The sequence below is a fragment of the Notechis scutatus genome, chromosome 1 (genome assembly GCF_049901735.1).
Source record: "Notechis scutatus isolate UNSWTSFEM ecotype Mainland chromosome 1, rNotScu1.2, whole genome shotgun sequence".
NCBI classification, from domain to species: Eukaryota; Metazoa; Chordata; class Lepidosauria; order Squamata; family Elapidae; genus Notechis; species Notechis scutatus.
The window spans coordinates 99360062-99381094 of record NC_142009.1 but is presented as its reverse complement, the minus strand read 5'-3'; the positions used below and the strand labels follow the sequence as shown (position 1 = coordinate 99381094).

Genomic DNA, 21033 nt, shown 5'->3' with positions numbered 1-21033 from the left:
ATTAAAACCAGAGGCTTTTCTTTTAAGCCTGATTAATAGTTGGAAAAAAGTCATGGAATGTTCTTTTTATACAGGATACCTGTAACAAGATTATCCATGTGCACAGGTGGAAAGATTCAAAATTTCCTACAATGGAGAATGGTTGGTGAAAATGACAGAATTTGACCACAAAAAAAAATAATCTAAATTTATTTTCTGGGAAAAAATGAAATTATAATGGTTTTTATAAGAAAAAATAAGGTTATAGGAAAAAATTATAGTCATGGTGTAATTAACAATAAAATAGATAATAAGAGATCAATTTATAACTGTTGTAAAGAAGCTGAGAAGCTACTTCTCTATGTGTTTTTTTTTTTTCTTTTTTTCAGCACTTTGGATTTTGAATTTTTTCTTTCCTTTCTTCTAAATTTTAGTTTCTGTTAGTATTTATCTTTATTAAAACCTAAATAAAGTATATTTTTTAAAACTAAATTAAATACTGTCCAATGGTTGCTGAAAATGACAGAAATGAAAATTACTGTGCAAATGTATCAGCTACATTGAATTAATTAGAACTACATTCAAGTTTATGTATACAGAAAGCATTATCTATTTCATATTACTAACAGATTAATAATTTAGCATCTAATATTTCTGGAGCTTTGGCATGTTACACTTCTCTAATTCAAAGAAAATTCTATATTATCATATATGAATAACATTTTTTTCTGGCTTCATTTATCCAGGAGTTATTCGAGCATTATTTATTCAGGCATTATTCAGGAAACTAATATTTTTTGAGTAATGCCTGAAAAAGTCATAACAGTACGTCTGCTTCTTTAACCAACTAGTGAGAAATACTTTGAATTACCAATTTCTTAGGCAGATGATAAAAAAGTTTGAAACTTATATATTGTATAAATTACAGTCAATTGAAATATTGGTTAAGAATAAAAAGCTTATTAGTATCTTTACACTGAAACTGGAATCAGGATCTGAGAGTGCTGTTGCAAGATATTTACGCAAGGTACTCCAACTTTCACAATTTAAAATATCAGATGGGGGTGCAGAACACAAGGTTTGAATGGCTTCTTGGCGGACCTAAAAATCAAGGAGAACTGAGTAAGAAAACTGCACTATAAGAATAAAATTGAAATATAAACCTACAATGAAGGCTATATCAAAAATTTAATTCTCCATCATCACCCTAATCATTAAGAATGATGGAAAAATCTCTATTTCTTTACCTTTTTCCTTTATACACCTCTAACTTCTGCTATAATTTTTACTTGCCTTCTATTATAGACTCTTTTTCCTCTCAGCTTGTCCTTCCAAATTCTGCACAGCTTGTCTTTGTCACAGGTTATTTTATTTGCCCTCTCCATCCCACCCCATCCCTCTCCCTCTCCTCTCCTCTCCTGTCATACAGACCTTGGTCTGATTTCATAAAGCTAATCAAACTCAGAAACTGTCCAGTTTGGCACAGCAACTAAACAGCACAGGCACAGACTTCAATAGATAGTTAGGACCGCAGAAAAAAATGATTGTATCCAGCCTACCTTTCACTGAGGACCTGTATACTGCATGGTTCAGAAAGAGGGCTGAGAAAATATCTACGGACCTTTCACATCCTGGCCATAAACTGTTTCAACTCCTCCCCTGGGGATGCCACTACAAGGAATTACATGCCAACACAACTAGACACAATAATTTTTCCCTTGTGCCATCTCTAGGCTGAAAATGTAATTCCCACAGCACTGTCTTATGTCTAAAGAAAACTCATATAGTAGGGTTGTATTACTATTATCCTTCTCATTTTTCCTATTACCTTCTTCTATTGGTATCTTATGATTATATTACTCTGTATGTACACTGAGTGGTAATTTGCTGCAGACAAATTCCTTGTGTGTCCAATCACACTTGGCCAATAAAAAATGTTCTGTTATATTCTATTGTAATTCTATTCTATCCTATCCTAATCAAGCTCAGACACTGGAAGATTCCAAGATTGTAGGGTAGAATGGGAAGTCAAAAAGCATCCAAGAAGTCAATGGCAGACCATTTCCTTAGCCATGCTTTTGTCAAGTAAGCTACCTGGACTATCCTTTCCCATTCTCTTCCCAACATTGGGAAGATTCAATATTGCAATTTCAATTCAATCTAAGAATGCAGTGCCAACCATTGTTCTGCTTTTTTATGGAAAATAAAATTAAGCAGGTAGGCTCTAATAAAGTGGAGTAGAGTGCAGCAGTCAATGAAATAAATCATGTACCTGTTTAAAATAGAAAAGGTGAAATTTTACAGCCTCCCATATATTAGTACATAAATGCTTAACAAATGAGATTCAGGCTGTAAGAAAGGTCCTGATACATAAATTTCAAACCCAAAAAGCATATTTTCTAAAAAGAGATAATATCGACTTCCAGTGGCGTTCTTGTCGACGACGGATCGGAGACCGCGATTGTGCACGGCTTTGATCTGTGCTTACCCTGTTGGAGGGGTCTTTAAAGGACCGGATCCATCTGACCCACCTCGTAGGGGTGGGGGGAAGAGGGGGAGACTGCCAGCTGGATCGAGGGGAGCCGCATCTCCCCTCCCTGGCTTGACAAACTCCCCTAGAAGACAGGGAGAAGCAGCAGTCTTTAATGGCTGCCCTGAAGGCGGGAAGCTGCCGGGACACAAGTTTGTACTGGAGAGTGAAAGTGGTGAGCGGCGTGTAACCAGATAAAAGACTTTGAACATTTTTTTTGATAACCTCGAAAAGCGGAAAGAAAGAGTCCTCGTTTGGAAGAGAGGTAGCGGCAAACGAGAAATAAGAGGAAAATATAAGGTAAAGAAAAAACCGGAAATAAAGAATTATATGTGATTAGAGACTAAATTTGAAATAACATATAGAACTGGACATTAATCAGGCATTGGATAAAATGCTGGACTTATTTGGAACTGATAAAATTTAATATTAATACTACAGAAAAGTGAATTAAAAATAAAAGAATTTTAAGAAGAAAGCTACACAGAGCACCACCTAAGGGTTAAAGACTTCCTTCTTTTATGTTTCTATGGAAATTACTGGTCGTATAGAGAAGAAATGGAATAAAAGATTATTAATATAACAAGATCCCTGGAAGCTTTATAAAAAAAAGAAGGGGGAATTACAGTTAAACATAAAAGAATGCAATACTTTGGGACTGTTAGAGGTTGATTGTGACAAGAAAACAAAAGAAAGAGAAAGTGAGATAAAAGGAGACTTTTGACAAGGACTATAACAGAAAAACTTGACTTTTAACAAAATAAAGAATAACAATAGACCAAAGAAATGGAAGAAATAAGTAAAGAATTTAAGTCGGAGCTTCAAATGTGAGAGAGATATTTAAAGAAAGAATGAAACTGGTGGAGTTAATGCTGAGTAAAGTAATGGCGTCACAGCTCGCAGAAGAACAAAGGAAGCTCAGAGACAATGAAAATAACAGCCTTGATGAGCATGAAGAACAAGGACCATTGTCAAGAATATAAAAGGACTTAAAACAGAGACATCGACACTAGAGACAATAAACAAAAGAGATAAGACACTCAAGATTAAGAGGAAGAAGGAAATATGTAAGAAGAAACCCCAAAAAAGAGAACTGAAAAGGGGAGGGGAAAACATGGCTAACAGGCAGAGGGAAACAAAAACAAAATTAGAAGGGAAAAAGAAGGAAGATTGGGGAAACTTAGAAAAGGGAAACCTAGCCAAAATTAAAAGAAATGATAAAGTTACGAGATTTAGAGATAAGGGATTGTATAAGGGGGATTTCACATGGGAATGTATACTGGCACTTAGTTTAAAATTGCTGGAAATTATTTTAGGATTATATAACTATATAACTATATAACTATATAACTATATATAACTATAACTATAACTATAACTATAACTAACTAACTAACTAACTATACTATATATATATATATATATATATATATATATATATATATATATATATAAATTGTATGTGAATTATGCTGTTATGAACCCTTATATTGGAGGATTAAAAATGAGATCTATTAAGAAGTTATTTTAGCAACTTCAGGGGGGGGGTACCTTAAAATATATATGTTTTAAAATATACAGTTGATTATTTAATGTTAATATGTTTAAAGTCGGGGAATGAATTATTAAATCAGATAGATTGAGGGGACATACCATGTGGATCCTAAATATATTGGTTTTTATTTTTATTCTTTCTAGATTGTTGATTATATAATTGGCCTAGCAAAACTTTAGAATAATAATGATGTGTAATGTTGAATAAAATAGGTGGTAAGCTGAAAATGGAAATAGTAGGGGATAAAGAACTGGGAATCTATATGTGGATGAAATGATATTGATATTGAATTAATGTACTGAAATATAAAGCGGAAACTTATTTAAAGATGAGTGAAATGGACAATGGTATGAGATGATATTATATAAGATTGGTGGAAATGAAAGTATGATTATGTACAAGTGTTATAATCTGAACCATGTTGCCCACGTAAAGAGATGTGTAAAATTAAAAAATTAAAAACTTTTTGGGAAAAAAATAAAAAATAAAAAGAGATAATATCATGTACTTTAGTCATTCTTTGTCTTCTGTATCTGTTTTGAACATCCGCAGTTCTCTGTTTCCAAACTGGGTAACTGCAATGTTTATTTCATTAAATGGAATTGAAGAAAGAGTTGTTCTTAGCAAACTAAAATCAATGCTATGTGATTTGAGGGGGAGGGATGTTCTTGAAAAAATACAGAACTGTTTTTAGTCTCAAATGTATGCACATAGTTTTGCTATATTACATTCCCATTTCTGCTGAAAACTTTTATCAAAGCAGTTGATACTAGTGAGACTTATGAAGAACCATCTCAGAGAAAGGATTAGAAATAGACTATGCTTAAAGTATAAGATTGAGAAGAGAAACAGTTAATCCAGTGGGAAATAGATTCTGTCCCATTAGATCAGAAGACATATTTCCATCCATCTGTCAAGTGTCCTCACATCATTGATCACATCTCCGCCCCTTTTATTCTGATTTTCCTTGAGTTTTATGTTTTTTAAATTACAAAAATGAAACTGCTTTACTGGACTGAGAAGCAGTTCACCAAATATGAGCTTAACACGTGACAAAACCAAACTTAATTTGTCCATGCAAGCGCAAAAGGGTAAGATATTTTTCCCAATTTTTTTTTTAACTTACCTCCTTAGGTTGCGCCGGATCGAGTCTTTCTACAAGCAGCTGTAATTGTTCTTGATTCATAAATGTGTAACTCTGCAATACATTGTAAAAGTGCTCACTAACCAAATACAATCAATGGAAACTGACTTTATAGGATTTTAAAAAAGAAAGAGAACATTTTAATTATTAAATCTTTAAAAAAAGTGATATGATGATTTAAAGCAGTCTCTTCCTCCACAATAACCCCATTAAGAAATAGGTTAGATAAGTGATGGGCCCAAAGTCAATTACTGAACTTCCACATCTATGGATGGATCCATAAGCAGCCATAAACTGCTACATTTTCCTCCAGGATGAATTCAGTTTATGCACTCTCCTATAAATATAATGTAAAACCATCACCCATGTTATTTAGAGAGCTGGTGAGCTAGCTGCAGCCATATTTTAAGAGTTGATATCTCCAATGTTTGTAGGCCTCTCTTTTGTTCTATGGGTCTTTGGACCTCTATCATCTATCTATCTATCTATCTATCTATCTATCTATCTATCTATCTATCTATCTATCTATCTATCTATCATCTTTTACTCACTCCTTTCCATTCTCTCTCCCAGTTGTCCATTTTTTCCTCTCCTATCCTGTGAACTGTTTATGCCACTGCAGTTGATGGCGGCAAGAGCTATGGATAATCTGGATGCCTCTTCTACATTATAGTGAAGATATGCAATTTAATTCCCTTCAGCACTGCAGTTAGTGAGAAATCTTTAAATGGGAGAATATTGTGTGTGCCCTAGAGTTTCTGTAAGGCACTCTCATGTATTTTGTCTTCTGCCAAAGAAAATGCACGTCTCTAAAAATCAATAGGCCTCTAGACTTCACTTTAAATGGAATAGATTTTATTTATTGATTTTATCATAACAGTTTCAAGAAAATACAACTTTAAGTCTAGCAGTGTAAATTAGAGAAAACAATCTCTCACTGCCTTTGTCAGCAGTAAATGCTAAGAACCACAAAGAAAGAAATGCCTATTTTCCACTAACTTTGGTGCAAAATCTTCTATCATGCTGACATAAATTTATGTGAGTGAAAAACCTGGTATGATATAGACCACCCTAGTCTTCCGTATCACATCCCAATTTCTGCTCATTTTGATTTTACAGTGTAAGAAATACCCTCCCCCCAAAAAAAACTATTTATACTGTAATCAGAAGCAATCCACTCATAACCTCACATATTTTCCCGACAGTACCTTGACTCGCTGCCTCAAGATGCCAGCTTATCTCTGAAAATGGCAAAGGATGAAATTGGAGATATTGATAGCAACAATCATAAGGCATAGCTGCAGATGCATAACTTTCATCCAATATAAATAAGTACTTGTAGAAATTCAGATCTATTTACTAATAAAGAAAAGCATGTACCTTCACCATACATAGGATTAAAAGAAACTACACTCAGTATAGAACTGAAAACATTGTTTCAGAATTAATCTTTTCTCCTCTCCAAGATAGATCAGCTGTATCTCCCTTTGATAATCCACATGCCACTTCGATACTGGTATAATTTTCTTTTCTATAGAGGCATTTGCCAGTATGGTCATGTCTAGTAATTAAGATCTGTGCTACTCTTTCCTAGCATTGTTTTTTCTGTTCTAGTTCTCAACTTTTTTGTTCTCTAGTTCTTTCAAAGCTTTAAGCTTTGGATTGTTCCTGTCTTCACAAGCAACTTTTGTCTCAGAATATTCAGATACATCATCTCTTAATCTAATGGGAACATACAGTACTCTAATTTGACTAAGAAGTGTGAAGTGTTTGCCAATTTTTAAAATGATAAACAGCGGGAATCTAATGAACAACCTATGCTCCAGACATTTCTTTTAATTATCTGGGACCTGTTTTCTGTTCTCCTTACTATCAATCACAATAATTTCAACAATTATGCCCTATTGTTCATTTTCCTCTCAAAATTTCTATTTTTCAAACTAATTGTGTGCGCATGTACTTTTAGTTTTACTGGTTAGAGCGCCCTGTCATTTCCACATTGCCTCATTCCTTGGCATATGCATTCTTCTCTAAACCCATCTTTTTTTTTCCCCTAGGAGGGCAATGAAAAAAACAGCATACCAGTCCAAGCAATAGAAACTAAATATATTAATTGAGCCATTTTTCTCTTTTGAAATACAGATGCTTCTGAACGTGTTGGAAATAAAATCTGCAAGTTTGGTTATGAATGATAACTTAAGACATCCGTGGAGATAATACAGCATGAATCTGTAGTGTGTAGTCTTTGACAACTCATTTTTCTCATTGTCTGAAATATATGCAGTTTATTAATTTGATATACAAGTGAGCAAAGGATGAAAGTTTAAAATGTTGATGTGTGTTTGTATTCAGTATGAGACTACATCAGTTTGCCAATCCTTTCCTGTTAAGAATATAATTGCAACTCAAAGCAGGTTTTTCAGGATAATTGTTTTCCAGCTTTAAACAACCATGACCTAAAAAAAGAAACAACCAACCGCTTTGTCCATATTCAAAAGGACTACATTTTGGAAACTGAATGGTGAATTCCCTTTTTCTCCTTTACAGTCTTCAAAACACTAACTCTGAGTCTAGAGAAAAACTTATTGCTGGGCTATGACAACAAAGTCTAGGCTTCATTTGATTCCTTTTTGTTATCTGGGATACAACAAGAAAAAGAAGCATAAGAAGGGGATCAGAAGAACTAGAAGGTTAAATAAATGGCAAAGGAGATAGAAACTTAATTTGTGAAAATATTATCTTTAAGACTGTTGCATAGCTCCAAATAGTCCCAGTCAGTCAGTCTCTCTCTCTCCCCCCCTCTCCATCCATTCCTTTGTATAATTGCATACCTGGTTAAAGGAAGAATCGCTATCAGAACAGTTATCTGCATAATAACTGTTGGGTGGTTCTGTTTTCACTTTTCTTTGCATCTCTTTGTAGCGCATTTGATCTTCTTCAAACTTGTTAATTAGCGATTCAACTACAACCATCATGACATTCTTCAGCGAATGCATCATTTCTCTATACCTTCAGTTAAAAAGTTATTTAAAAAAACAAATTATTAAAATTCATGTGTTGTATCATGTACAAAGTAACTTCCTAACACTCCAAGTTAGGAAGAAAATGTTACTGAAACTGATGAGTACTGTCTAAAGAAAAGTATACACTGAGATATAAACATGCAATCTCACATATACTTATTTAGAACCAAGTCCAACTGAATCCAGCAAGATTAATTACCATATATGAGTTCAGAATTGCATCCTAAGTCATTCTGAATTCAAAATATTATTTTCCACTAGACCAGTTCAAGATAATATAAAGATGGACATTACAGGCAGTCCTCGACTTACAACATTTCATTTAGTGACTATTCAAAATTACAACAGAACTGCAAAAAGTGACTTATGACTGTTTTTGTCATGCCCGGTGGAGACTGACTCTGAGGGAGAGGAGGAACAGCCGGCAGGGAGTGGAAGTGTGGCTCTGGAGGTTGTGGAGGAGGCTGGGGAAGGGCAGAGGCCGGCTGAGCAGTCAGAGGAGGACCCAGGCCCATCCCCTATCCATCCTAGGGCACGCAGGGAGGAGAGGATAAGGGAGAGACGTGGTCTACTCGGGAGGAGAGGGCCTTGATCCTCTTCATGGGCTGCAGGTGTGAGAACTGCATAAGAGTTTGGACCTGTGTTCTGGCAAACGCTGGAGACAAAGCGTGTTTTATTTTGATTTGAGGTTATCTTGGTTGGCATCCTTCCAACAGACTGTGCCTTGTTATCTCCTTGAATTTAGTAAATAGTTCTGTTCCATTGTGGAAATTTCATCATTGTAGTTTGTTTGGTTTTTATTTTCACCTCTATCTGCTCATTAAATTCAGACTGTATTGCTTTCTTTTGAAGATTATTTTTGAGTATGTTTTATCTCCAACTGAGAATTATTGAACAGTGGGGCCAAGTTGGAGGCATTAAAGGACATTTATTTACGTTTTGGATTTTGTTACGTTTGTGTTATACTTCGGGTTATCACAGTTTTTCACACTTATGACTATTGCAGCATCCCCATGGCCATGTGATAAAAAAATCAGACGCTTGGCAACTGACTCATTTATGATGGTTGTAGTGTCCTGAGGTCATGTGATCCCCTTTTGCAACCTTCAGACAAGCAAAGTCAATGGGGAAGCCAGTTTCACTTAATAACTAACTTAACAATGGCAGTGATTCAATTGCGGCCAGAAAGGTTGTAAAATGGGGCAAAACTCACTTAACAAATGTCTCATTTAGCAACAGTAATTTTGGGCTCAGTTGTGAGTTGTAAGTCAAGGACTACCCGAATACCTCATTTCCTAAACAAAAATACCCTGCTTTATTCAAAAATCCAAATTAGTATTGGAAGAACACCATCCAACGTTTTAGATTCCCAATTATTTAGCAGAATACAGGCATGATACCTAAACATTACAAAACATCAAGGTTATTTTTAGTAGCAATTCTTGTAATTCTTAGGTGAATGTATTCAGCACTTGTAATCATCTGTGCATTTTGGTTGGGATTACTGTTTATATCAACTTGTGATTACAACTGTATTACTATGCTCTAGCAGATTCTAATGCTGTTATTTATGCATTTCTCTAAACAACATTTCCACCTCTTAGAATGGTATGTTGTGTTAATAAACCAAGGAGAAATGTATGAATGCATCACACTTGCATAATTCTGGTGAGATTATGTAAAACATAAGAAATTGTCAAAGACTCTTATGAAATGATGAATTGAACAGAAAGCTTGAGATATTGTATATCATTTTCAAGTGTAGAATATGAGGGAGGGAGGGAGGGAGGGAGGGAGGGAGGGAGGGAGGGAGGGAGGAAGGAAGGAAGGAAGGAAGGAAGGAAGGAAGGAAGGGAAGGAAGGAAGGAAGGAAGGAAGGAAGGAAGGAAGGAAGGAAGGAATTAAAAATTACAAATATATATTTACAGAGGCTTTAGGTTTTGCTTTGGATATTGAATAATTAGAGGCCCTCACACAGGTATGAATGCTGCATGACTAGAAGATAAATAATATTTATGCTTTTTAAGGACTGACTTCAATTAAAAAAAAAAAAGAACCTTGCCTAGCTAGCTCAATTCCTGAATGTAAATAAATGGCTTATTAAAAATACAGCAGGCCACACATGCTAATTTATAAAAGCAATTAAGTACTGATTAAGTAACAGAGTTTTTCACAATGACATTTCTAATTTCCTTTTACGGAATGTGGCCATCCATATATCACTGCAATTAACTATTAAAACATTTGTAAGATTGATCTCATCATTAGAGTTGGACATTGAACATTCCTGCACAGCGTTCCTTTCGCTCTTGATATTTCTGCCTTTCTATCATATGAACTACTGCCTGACAGTTTTATATGTGATTTTACTAAAAACAATACACCTTTCCCATTATATTTTGTCTGACACAAATATTTCCTCGCGTGTTGGGAAAGAAACATTTCATTAAGCATATTTGTTTTCTTTCTGTTATCAGTTGTAGCAATTTGTTAATACAGTTTCAATTTTTAAATGGCTACCATATATTACTAAAACCATAAAATCTAAATTCTAATCAAAAGATTATCTATGTGTGCAAAAGTACTAATGTGTGGCCTGTATTGCCAAGCTCAGAAAACAACAGCACATCCGTTAGCATTATCTTCAGAAATGAAAATCTCCCTTAGTACAAATAGTCCTTGACTTATAACCACAACTACGCCCAATATTTCTGCTGCTAAGCAAGACATTTGTTAAGTGAATTTTGCCCCATTCTGCGCCCTTGCTTACCAGTTATTAAATGAATCATTGCAGTTCTTTAATTAATAACATGGCTAAGTGAATTTGGCTTACCCATTGACTTTGCTTATCAAAAAGTCGCAAAAGATGATCGCATGACCCCAAGACACTGCAAACATCATAAATAAGAGCCAGTTACCAAGCATCTGAATTTTGATCATGTGACCACAGGGATGCTACTATGATTGGAAGTATGAAAAATAATAAATCATCACTTTTTACAGCGCTGTTGTAACTTTGAATTGTCACTAAATGAACTATTGTAAATTGAGGATGACCTGTAGTATTATTTTATCCTGTACTTCTTTAAGATATCCTGCACTATAAAATTGTTAAAGACAGGCAGAACTTTAATGTTGAAAAATTAGTATTCAGTGAGCTTTAATCTTTGTCCTTCTGTTATTTTTTAAAGACATTTTTATGTTTGCTTAACAACCCAGAGGGGATTATATTCAGAACACATCCTTCCTTTGTACTACTATTTGGAAGGAATCTTGTATCGCATAAGTTGACTATATTTCTCACACTGCTTTTTCCTAAAGGTATTTTATGTAATAAAGAACGGTAAAGCTGAACATTGGAATTTGCTTAAGAGGAAAACAGGGATAGAATCGTAAACTGGTGTGGGGCTATTTTAACAATCAATACTAATCCTTTGTTCAGTGCAGAAAAGCATCGCATTGCCTAATGGCAAGTTTGAAGGCCAGAGCCGTGTCACTTTTCAGTAGTTCCTACCTGCCTGAAGTTCACAAATTAAGAATGTTATTTTGAAAGCACACAAATATTTTATTTATTTGTGTGTGTGTGTGTGTGTGTGAGAGAGAGAGAGAGAGAGAGAGAGAGAGAGAAATAGGAGCTACATATTGATTTGAAGAGGCAGCTTTCTCCAAATATGTAAAATGAACAATAATCTGATAAAACAAGGAGCAAGGTAAACAAGAAATTTGTAAGAGTGGTTACATTATTCAAAAAAAAAAAAAAAAAAACACCATAAGAAATGTTATAAGACACTCAAACTCAAAAACAAGTAGAAAGGAATAATTTACAGGTAGTCCTTGGTTTACAACAGCTCACTTAGGGACCTTTTGATGTTACAACAGCACTGAAAAAAGTGACTTATGACCATTTTTTACACTTATGAACGTTGCACCAGGGTGGGATGCTACTGGTTCTGCCCTGCTCTTTAGAACCGGTAGCTCTGAAGGGCAGCAGACACCGAACTGGTTCTGTGTTTGCTGCTGTTTGGCCCACCTGCCCGCTTGGGCTCTTACCTGACCTTTATTTCCTGCTTTTTCAACCTCAGCTGCTTTGCGCATCACAGCTGAGGTTGAAAAAGCAGGAAAAAAGAGGCTTTTCAAACGCTGCGCATTTGTGCGCTGCACTTTTCAGCTCTCCGGGCGGCACAGCTTAAAGTGTTTTTACACGCGCGTGCAGCAAAACAGTCACCGAACCGGTAGTTAACACCAGTTGAATCCCACCCCTGCAGCATCCCCATGGTCACGTGATTTACATTTGGATGCTTGACAACTGACATTTATGACATGAGGTCATGTGATCACTTTCTGCAAACCTTCTGACAAACAAAGTTAAGGGGAAAGCCAGATTCACTTAACAATGGTGCTACTAATTTAACAATTGCACTGATTCACTTAACAAAATGTGGCAAGAAAAGTTGTAAAATGGGGCAAAACTCACTTAACAAATTTCTCAGTTAGCAACATAAAGTTTGGGCTCACTTGTGGTAATAAGTTGAGGACTACCTGTAATTAGGCATTTGCTTTTGGAAATTGAGTTTTAGATATGTTTCTACATATACTTACTCCTTTGATTCCCGGGTCTTTTTAGTAACATGCTGTACCAGAGTGTCATAATTCGAACCTTCCCCCTGATTTTGGGCTGATGTACATTTTTCAGTTTCTTCTTCTATTACGGACCCCAAGATGTTACTTATATATTCTCTAAGATACTTTACAAATTCATAGCTGTAATAACAATTAAAATGTAAAACATTATGCTTAATGTCAATTTGTTTTTAATAATAAACATATTTCATCAAGCAACTATAAGTATATTCGATAACTATGGTAAAGACTACATGGACATTTTGGAAGAATTTTAGAGGTTAAGTGAAACTGGACATTAAATTCAGACACCAAATAGCATCTGAGACCTGTATGTCAACTGAAAATGTTGAATGTCTTTTCCCCTAATTAAAGAAAATGATTGCTTAAAGCAGAGTTCACCAACCTCTGGGCCATGGCCCACTACCAGGCCGTGGCCTATTCAGATTTGGCCCAAAAGTGGCTGGCCAGTGTGTGCGCATGTGCAGCTCAACTTGTAGAAGCAGCGGGACAGCAGGCAGTCATACTTGTGCATGCCAGCCTGCTGCTTGTGCAAGTTGAGCTGTGCACATGCACACCGGGCCATCACTCATGCAAGGGTTATGTGTGCACACGTACACACACCAGCCCACAGCTCATGCGACTGTTGTGGCCTGCCAGCAGCTGATGGAGCTGGCAGAAGAGTCAGACAGTAGTGAGGAGGTTGGGGAGGAACCTGGCCCTGGCCCAGAGGATGAAGAAGATCTGGAGGAGGGTGCTGCATCAGAGGCAGAGATGGGGCCAGGGCAGGCTGGAAGTCAGCAGCTGCCTTCAGACTCAGACAGCAGTGAGGTGGGGGAGCTTATGGAACCGGTTCCCAGCCTGCAAATGCACAGAACTAGTAGAAGACAAGAACAATTGAGAAAGCAGGGTTGACTCAGGAGTAAGGCCACACTTCAGAGATGAATGGCCCCTCCCATAGGACATAAAAGAGGAGCAAACGGGACGTGAGCTTTTGCAGGAAGCAATTAGTTTGTTTGCCCAGAACACACACTTTGAAAAATCCTGTTTGACGCTGTTTGCCCTGCTTCTGGCAATTAGTTCTCTGGCTGCATTCCAAGTGTGATAAGTGGGTGTTTATCAACATTCCCTGAAAGACTGTATGTGAAGTCTTATGAATGAACGTAATTCACAGCTGTGAAATAAAAGGTTTTGCTGGGATGAAGATTGTGTTCTATGCTTTCTAAGGAAGCCTAGGAAGCCTAGAACAGTGACCCAGTTCCCCTTCCCCAACCTGCCGGGCCACCAGATTAGAGAAACTGATGGTTGGAATAACAGAAGAAGTAAATACAAGTACCCACTTTATGCCATATTCCAAAGCTTGAAATAGTGCAATTAATATCTATTAGGCACATTATTTACAATAATTATACAGTCCTGTTTTCTTGACAAAATTTTAGAAGTAGTTTGCCCTGGCCTGCTTACTAGGGTGAGAGAAAATGAACAGCCCAAGGTCACCCAACTGACTTTGTACCTAAAGCAGGTCTAGGATTTGTGGGCCCCTGGTTTCTAGGTTGGTGCCTTAACCACTAAGGAAGAGTTCTGAAGGAAGAGTTTCCCTTTTAAAATTACCACAATATCACAAAATCATGTCAACAAATTACTTATGAAAGTTCTCATCTGTTTCTTCCAAATGGAGTAGAATCTCTTCGGCACATTCTACAGATGGTGCTCCTGTGATTTTTTCTTTGACACTTTGCAATAACTGTCTGAGCATAGGTTGCAAGAGAGCTTCATCTTCAATAGAAAAATGAGACATCTACAGAGAGAAACACAGAAGCAAAATATGAGTGATCGACCCCTGCAAGATCTTATTAACCAGCTATAAAGTAAACATAATTTATCTGTTGGTTTGTAAATACTGTGTGGGGATCTTGAAAGTCTACACTCTACCCCTTCTTAAAAAGTCAGATGAGAGAAACTAGAAATTACAGGTTTTAATTTAGGGCCCCATTCTCTGGAATATCCTGTCTAAGAATTCCATAAATAGTACTCTCTCTTGGTATCAAAGAAAATGTTAAAGATGTGATTCTTCAGGAGAATTACTACTTTAGACAGTTGAATTTGTGACATATATTGAAGAATTATAATAGTACATTTAATGATATATGGTTTTCAGTTTATCATTTAGTTATATTTTGTCTTACGCTATAAATATTCTGTAGTCTGTTAGGTATAAAAATGAAGTAAAGAATTAAATTATACTATGTGTATAAACATAGAAGGCAAACGAAAGAATAATATCCTAAAGATTAACAAGGAAGTCACAACGATGGACTATCTCTAACCTCAGATATTCTACCTCCTTCTGCAGCAAGGGAGCATAAGGCAAAAAAAAGAACCATGTGTTCAACTTTAGGGTGAAAAAATGGAATTCAAAATGTTGCCTGCTAATATAATTGATGTAGTTCCCAGGTAATTCTAAGCCAAAATTCTATGAGTTTACTTATTGCTTCACAATGTCTAAAATACCAAATATTTACAAATAAACTTGGGATTCTTAACCAACACTTTAAATTTTGCCTAACAAGTACATGAAAAATTTAGATTGTTCTCAAACATGTCACAGATACTATTAGAGTACCAAATTCTCTTAATTGGCTAATAGGGAGGAATCCCAACTAAAGATTGCTTGTGCCTCTTTGGGAATGTTGTCCCAAAGGTAAAGATGCAACTGGACTTTCTGATTTTTCTTTGAAAACATTTTGCTTCTCATCCAAGAAGCTTCTTCAGCTTTTCTGTTGAAGAAGATTCTTGGATGAGAAGTAAAATGTGAAAAAACAGGGAGTCCAGTTGCCTCTTGAAAAACCATCTCTGGGACAACCATGGCCTGGATTACTGAGAATCCCCATAGACCTTCAGGAACGTTCCATTCTGTGCAATGCAAGCTTCATTCATAATAACCACCCATCTTAGCAAGTGACTTTTCCATCCATCACACTGCACATGGCAATACTAAAATGGTATGCTTGCAACTGCCTGACAAGCCAAGTACATGAAAAATTTAGATTGTTCTCAAACATGTCACAGATACTATTAGAGTACCAAATTCTCTTAATTGGCTAATAGGGAGGAATCCCAACTAAAGATTGCTTGTGCCTCTTTTCACTTATTAAAGTAAAATTTGAGGTTCCTTTCCACCACTAGCCAATTGATTTCTTGAAGCCTGCATTATTTTTATTATTTTGCATTTTTGTAAATATATTGCTAATTAATTAAGAGAGCTTGGTAGAATAGTTAAAAGTGCTGGCCTAGAAATCAAGAGATATGAGTTCTCAGCCTCTCTTAACCCAATGGGTTACTTTGTGCCAGAAACTCTCTCTCTCAGTCCAACACACAACACAGGGTTATTGTGGAGAAAATACAGTATTGTGGGTAGGTGGCAGGAGTATTAGTTATGTTTGCCACCTTGAAATAAATATAAAAGGTGGGATGAAAATAATTTGATAAGATTTCACTTATCAACTATCAAATTTTGCTCATTTGTAACTATTAAATGGAAAAAAGGACACTGTCTCTTCCTTAAAAATGTAGTTGAATATGTAGTACAATAACTGGAATATATGATCTCAGTTTGCCTCTGGCTGGGAAACAATTAAGAGTATAATTGTTTTTACAGGATATGGATAATTAGAGTACATCCACCAATGTTTGTTTCAGATTTGTTGTATTGTATATCCTAAATGAGCAAAAACTTTTATGCAAGACCAAGGAATTTTATAGGAACCTCATTTGGAATGTTACTCTTTTTACAGTCTGCCCCAATTGACAGGAATTACAGGAGCTGAAGTCATATGTTGTACAAAAAGTATTCACTTAACAGAGAATAAAAACTTCAGTAAGACAGTTTAATTTCACAGAATGAAATTCCTATTTGAGTAAAGCCATACAACCATAACCAGCTATGGGCATTCTTTGTGAACCCACTTAGTACAAAAATAGTAAATTCTACGAAGATCTGAGTTTGATTCCTGATCACTACTGTGACACATACATGTTGTGGGATGGGGATGGGTATTGGTGGCAACAACATACAAGTAATTTGCCCTTTCATTTTTTGGAGATATTACTATTCAGTCTTAAGGAATGATTTCCCATCCGAGTTTTAATCAAGCTTAATCCCGTTTAGCTTTTCCCAAATCAGCCACCTTTGACTAGTCACTGCCACCTGCTGCCATCAACCAGCGAATTAGTATCCGTAATTTGTATTTCTTACAAAAGGGGCAAAGCTAAATTTGGAGTAAATCCTATCGAGCTCAATAAAACTTCCTTCCAAGGATACCTAATCATGCACGAAGCATCAAAATAATGTGCTGACATTCTCTTGATTTTAAGGGGATGGGCTTGGCGTTAACACAACGTTGGAACAAATGCAAGAAATGCGAGATCGGGTAAAAAGGCGCTGGCACATGAGAATCTGCCGCTCTCTTAAATGCGTAGATGTAGAAGCATCTCAGGTGCGGTAGGGTTATGGAGCCCTGGACACGGGAAACAGGACTACAATGTTGAAAATCTCTGTAATACGGATAAACCTATATATAAGCGGTTTGGAGGGGGGAATTATGATTACCATTAATCTGTGTTTTGCCGGGCCGAAGCTCTGTTCAAAGGGGGACCGCTCCAGCCAGCAGCCGACAGTCCAGATCCCAGGAAAATGCCCGGGATGTGAGGCTGGGCGGACCCGACGATGGCGGCAACGGCGGCGGCAACAGAAACGGATGAGAAAATAAGTGAGGCACTCAGGAAGGAGAAACGGGGGCAGTGCTTCCGCGCCAGAGTCGCAGGCACAGACGCCTCGCCCCTCTGGTCTCCTATTGGTCCAAACAGAGTGGGGGAGTGGCCATAAAACTTGGATATAAGGATGCTGTTACACCGCGAGTTAAGGGTTTGGGTAGCTAATGTTAAGTGTGGCGGGCGGTCTTGTGCAATAGTAAGGCTTCTCCCACCCCCTTCGAAAAGAAATCCTGCGTATTATATCATTACTGAAACTATGGTGGATTTACTCCACGGTAAGCGCAAGTTTCTAGGTTTCCCTCCCTCTTTAGCCAAATGCTCGTCCTGATAATGTAACAGTGTATGCTACCTGACTCTCAACTCTGGGTAGAACACAATTTATCCAGGCGGGGTAGTGATCAGAAAGTATACAAAATATAGATTTTATTTTCCATATAAGGTTTTCTTAACCATTCATGTTTTAATAGTTGTTTTTTTTCTTCTGGGCTCCTTTGCTTATGTTGTGAATTGTTTTCATTTAATACTATATTTTGTAACATCCATTTTACTCTCTGAATTCAGAAGAGACCTAACCCTAATTTTAAGTGGATTTGCACGCCAATGGGATTCTCAAGTATTTTACCAGGAAACATAGGGCTGGCTCAAAAAAACGAGACCTCCTAAGCATACTGATGCACTATGAATCCATTGGTGACATCCATTTTGCTCAGAGTTCATGGTGACCTAAACCTAACACTTAAGTGGGTTTGCCCCCAATGGGATATTTGTATGTATTTTTGCAGGAAATGTAGATGGCCATGCTCAAAAAGTCAGTGACCTCGTAAGCATAATGGTGAACCTGCAAATAACACCTCTCTCTGGAGATTTTACAGTCCCTTTCCCCTGCCACGCCCACCAAGCCACGCCCACAGAACCAGTAGTAAAAAAGGGTTGAATCCCACCACTGCTCCTCATCCTAATTAAGTGACCCAATGAAAGTTTCCCAAATGTTTTACCTGGAAACATAGATAGGATGGGCTTGGAAAGTGTGCCCTTTTAAACATATCGATGTGCTATGAACCCATTGGCAACATACATTTTGTTCTCCGAGATCATGTAATCAATCCTAGGTATGTTGGCCTTCTAATGGAATTTTCCCATATATTTTACCAGGAAACATAGATAGGTCTCAAAAAGTGAGGAACCCTGGTAGCATACTTCAAATGCTGTATTGCAGGCTAACTCTTCCCAAAGTCTGGAATTTCACCCTGACTCAAGGTTGACTCAGCTTCCAAGGTCGGTAAAATAAGGACCCAGATTGTTGAGAGCAATATGCTGTATTTTTAAAATACTCAAGACGCTTCTGGACATTAAATGTCGATTAAAAATATCCCAATCTTCTGAAAAAGTAAAACACTATATTAGATGCTAAGAAAACTACTTTTAGCAAAAGTAGCATTCCTTTTCTGTTTTCCTTTTACAAGATTTTAATGAGATGCTATATTGCCTCTCTATTTTTCTAGCTTTTGCTTTTTGCTAAATCACTGAATAATTATATTGCTTCTACATTTCACTTCTTGTTTATTCGCCTTATGGTGGTGTTAGATATTAGATTGCATATAACTCAGTATAATACCAAGCTACTGATTTTCATCATTTAAACAGATGTTTCTGTTGCATATGGGAAAAGATATGAGCAAAATATTGTAAATTGTTGATATTTCTTCTTTAACATGTATTGAAGGAAGAACAGAATGCAACGACTACCCTCATTTCACGGATATATTAACTACAAATAGTACCAAAATGAGGCAATGCATGTTTGAATTCCATGTCTTTTGTGAGTTTTCACCGTTAAATTTGCAACAGATGGTGCAATGTTATGGCCATATTGTTTGTTTCTGTATTTTCTGTTCTTCCTAAACAATGGAGAAATAGCATAATCCAGAACTCTGCTTTGCTACTGTGTTGTTAATATACTTGTTTTCAATGAGTCACTCCTGAGCTAAAATTCGCTTACTTGAGAAATCCAGAATGAAAATTTTTGACTGGGGATGTGGATATTATGAAAAATTATGCTTGCCTATAGGCGTATATCCACATCTGTCTGACTTCCATGTATGTTTCTGTCTGTCTTCTATCAAGAGATAATTATTGGTAATCACGTGAACTTAGAATGACACATAAACTAAGGCTCACAAAGAGACTTTTGAATTGAATATCTTACCAGCACACAGTTCCATTCCAGGTATTGAATTATCTATCATTAGTTTTTATTTCATTTTTTGCTTGTGTAAAGTCTCATAGCAATAAAATTTGAGAGCTAGGAAGTCTAATTATCTTTGATACTATGTTGATATCCAAGATATTTTAAAAAATTATTTTTTAAATCAGCAAACTGAACAATGTTATTCATATCAAACTGATTTCTATATGTGAATGCATGTTGCCAAATTTAGTGTGAAATCCAACCTGTGTCCAAACAACAAAATCTCACCCCTTTTCCTCCCCAAAATCTTGTTCTGCTTATTGGCAGCAACTTCTGGCGTAGATTTGGGTGATGGGTATATTTTTATTTACACAAAAAGAAGACTGGGTTTCTCCCCCAAATAACTTACTTTTTAAATGGAAGTGTTTGTTTATATTCGACTGAGAATAATGAATGTGGAAACAGATGAACTTTCTTCAGTCTAATGTTCCTTTTTGTGTGGGAGGATTATCTTAAATTCAGATACTTTTTTTCTTTTAGGGAAGTGCAGAATTTTTTTTTTAAATGATGGCTTCACTTAACACAGCGGTCCCCAATCTTTTTGATACCAGGGACCAGTTTCTTGGAAAACAATTTTTCCACAGACTGCGGGCTGAGGAGGGAGAAGGAGCTCCAACCTAGATCCCTCACATACACAGTTTACAGTAGAGTTTGCGCTCCTATAAGGACCTGGTGCTGAGATGGAGCTGAAGCTGTGATGCTGGCACTGGAGAGTGGCTGCAAATACAGATGAAGCTTCGCTTGTTTGCCCGCCATTCACCTCTAACTATGCAGCACAGTTCCTAACAGGCCACAGATGTGTACCTGTCGATGGCCCCATGGTTGGGGATCCCTGACTTAATACCAAAATGTTCTGACAAATGGTTATCCAACATCTTTTTTAAAACTTCTAGCGTTGGAGCATTCACAACTTCTAGGGGCAAGTTGTTCCACTGATAAATTGTTCTGTCAGGAAATTTCTCCTTAGTTCTAAGTTGCTTCTCTCCTTGTCCTGCCCTCAGGTGCTTTGGAGAATAGTTTGATTCCCTTTTTTGTGGCAGTCCCTGAGATATTAAAGCACTGCTCTTTGGTAAAATTCTAATTCTAATTTTATGCAGTCAAACAGGGTTTTTTTGTCTGTTTCTGGATAAAACAAATATGCAACCGTTGCACACAACTAAA

At 36.6% G+C, this 21033-nt stretch overlaps 1 protein-coding gene across 3 annotated transcripts in view; it reads right to left on the bottom strand.

The window, feature by feature from the left end:
* Positions 1-17635, bottom strand: part of TBC1D32 (TBC1 domain family member 32) — a 94669-nt gene extending 77034 nt beyond the window's left edge. Inside the window, exons 1-6 of one of the 3 annotated variants that reach the window (XM_087972643.1) lie at positions 17461-17635; positions 14495-14649; positions 12831-12992; positions 8040-8217; positions 5191-5262; positions 955-1080 (exon numbers count right to left, since the gene is read on the bottom strand). In XM_087972643.1, coding sequence (XP_087828769.1) covers positions 955-1080; positions 5191-5262; positions 8040-8217; positions 12831-12992; positions 14495-14649; positions 17461-17463 — 696 coding nt within the window. In that variant the 5' untranslated portion in view covers positions 17464-17635. Of the gene's footprint in view, positions 1-954; positions 1081-5190; positions 5263-6416; positions 6450-8039; positions 8218-12830; positions 12993-14494; positions 14650-17460 lie in introns of those variants that run through there. The other 2 variants (XM_087972653.1, XM_087972648.1) reach the window with 2 other exon arrangements.
* Between the last annotated feature and the right edge of the window lie 3398 nt (positions 17636-21033).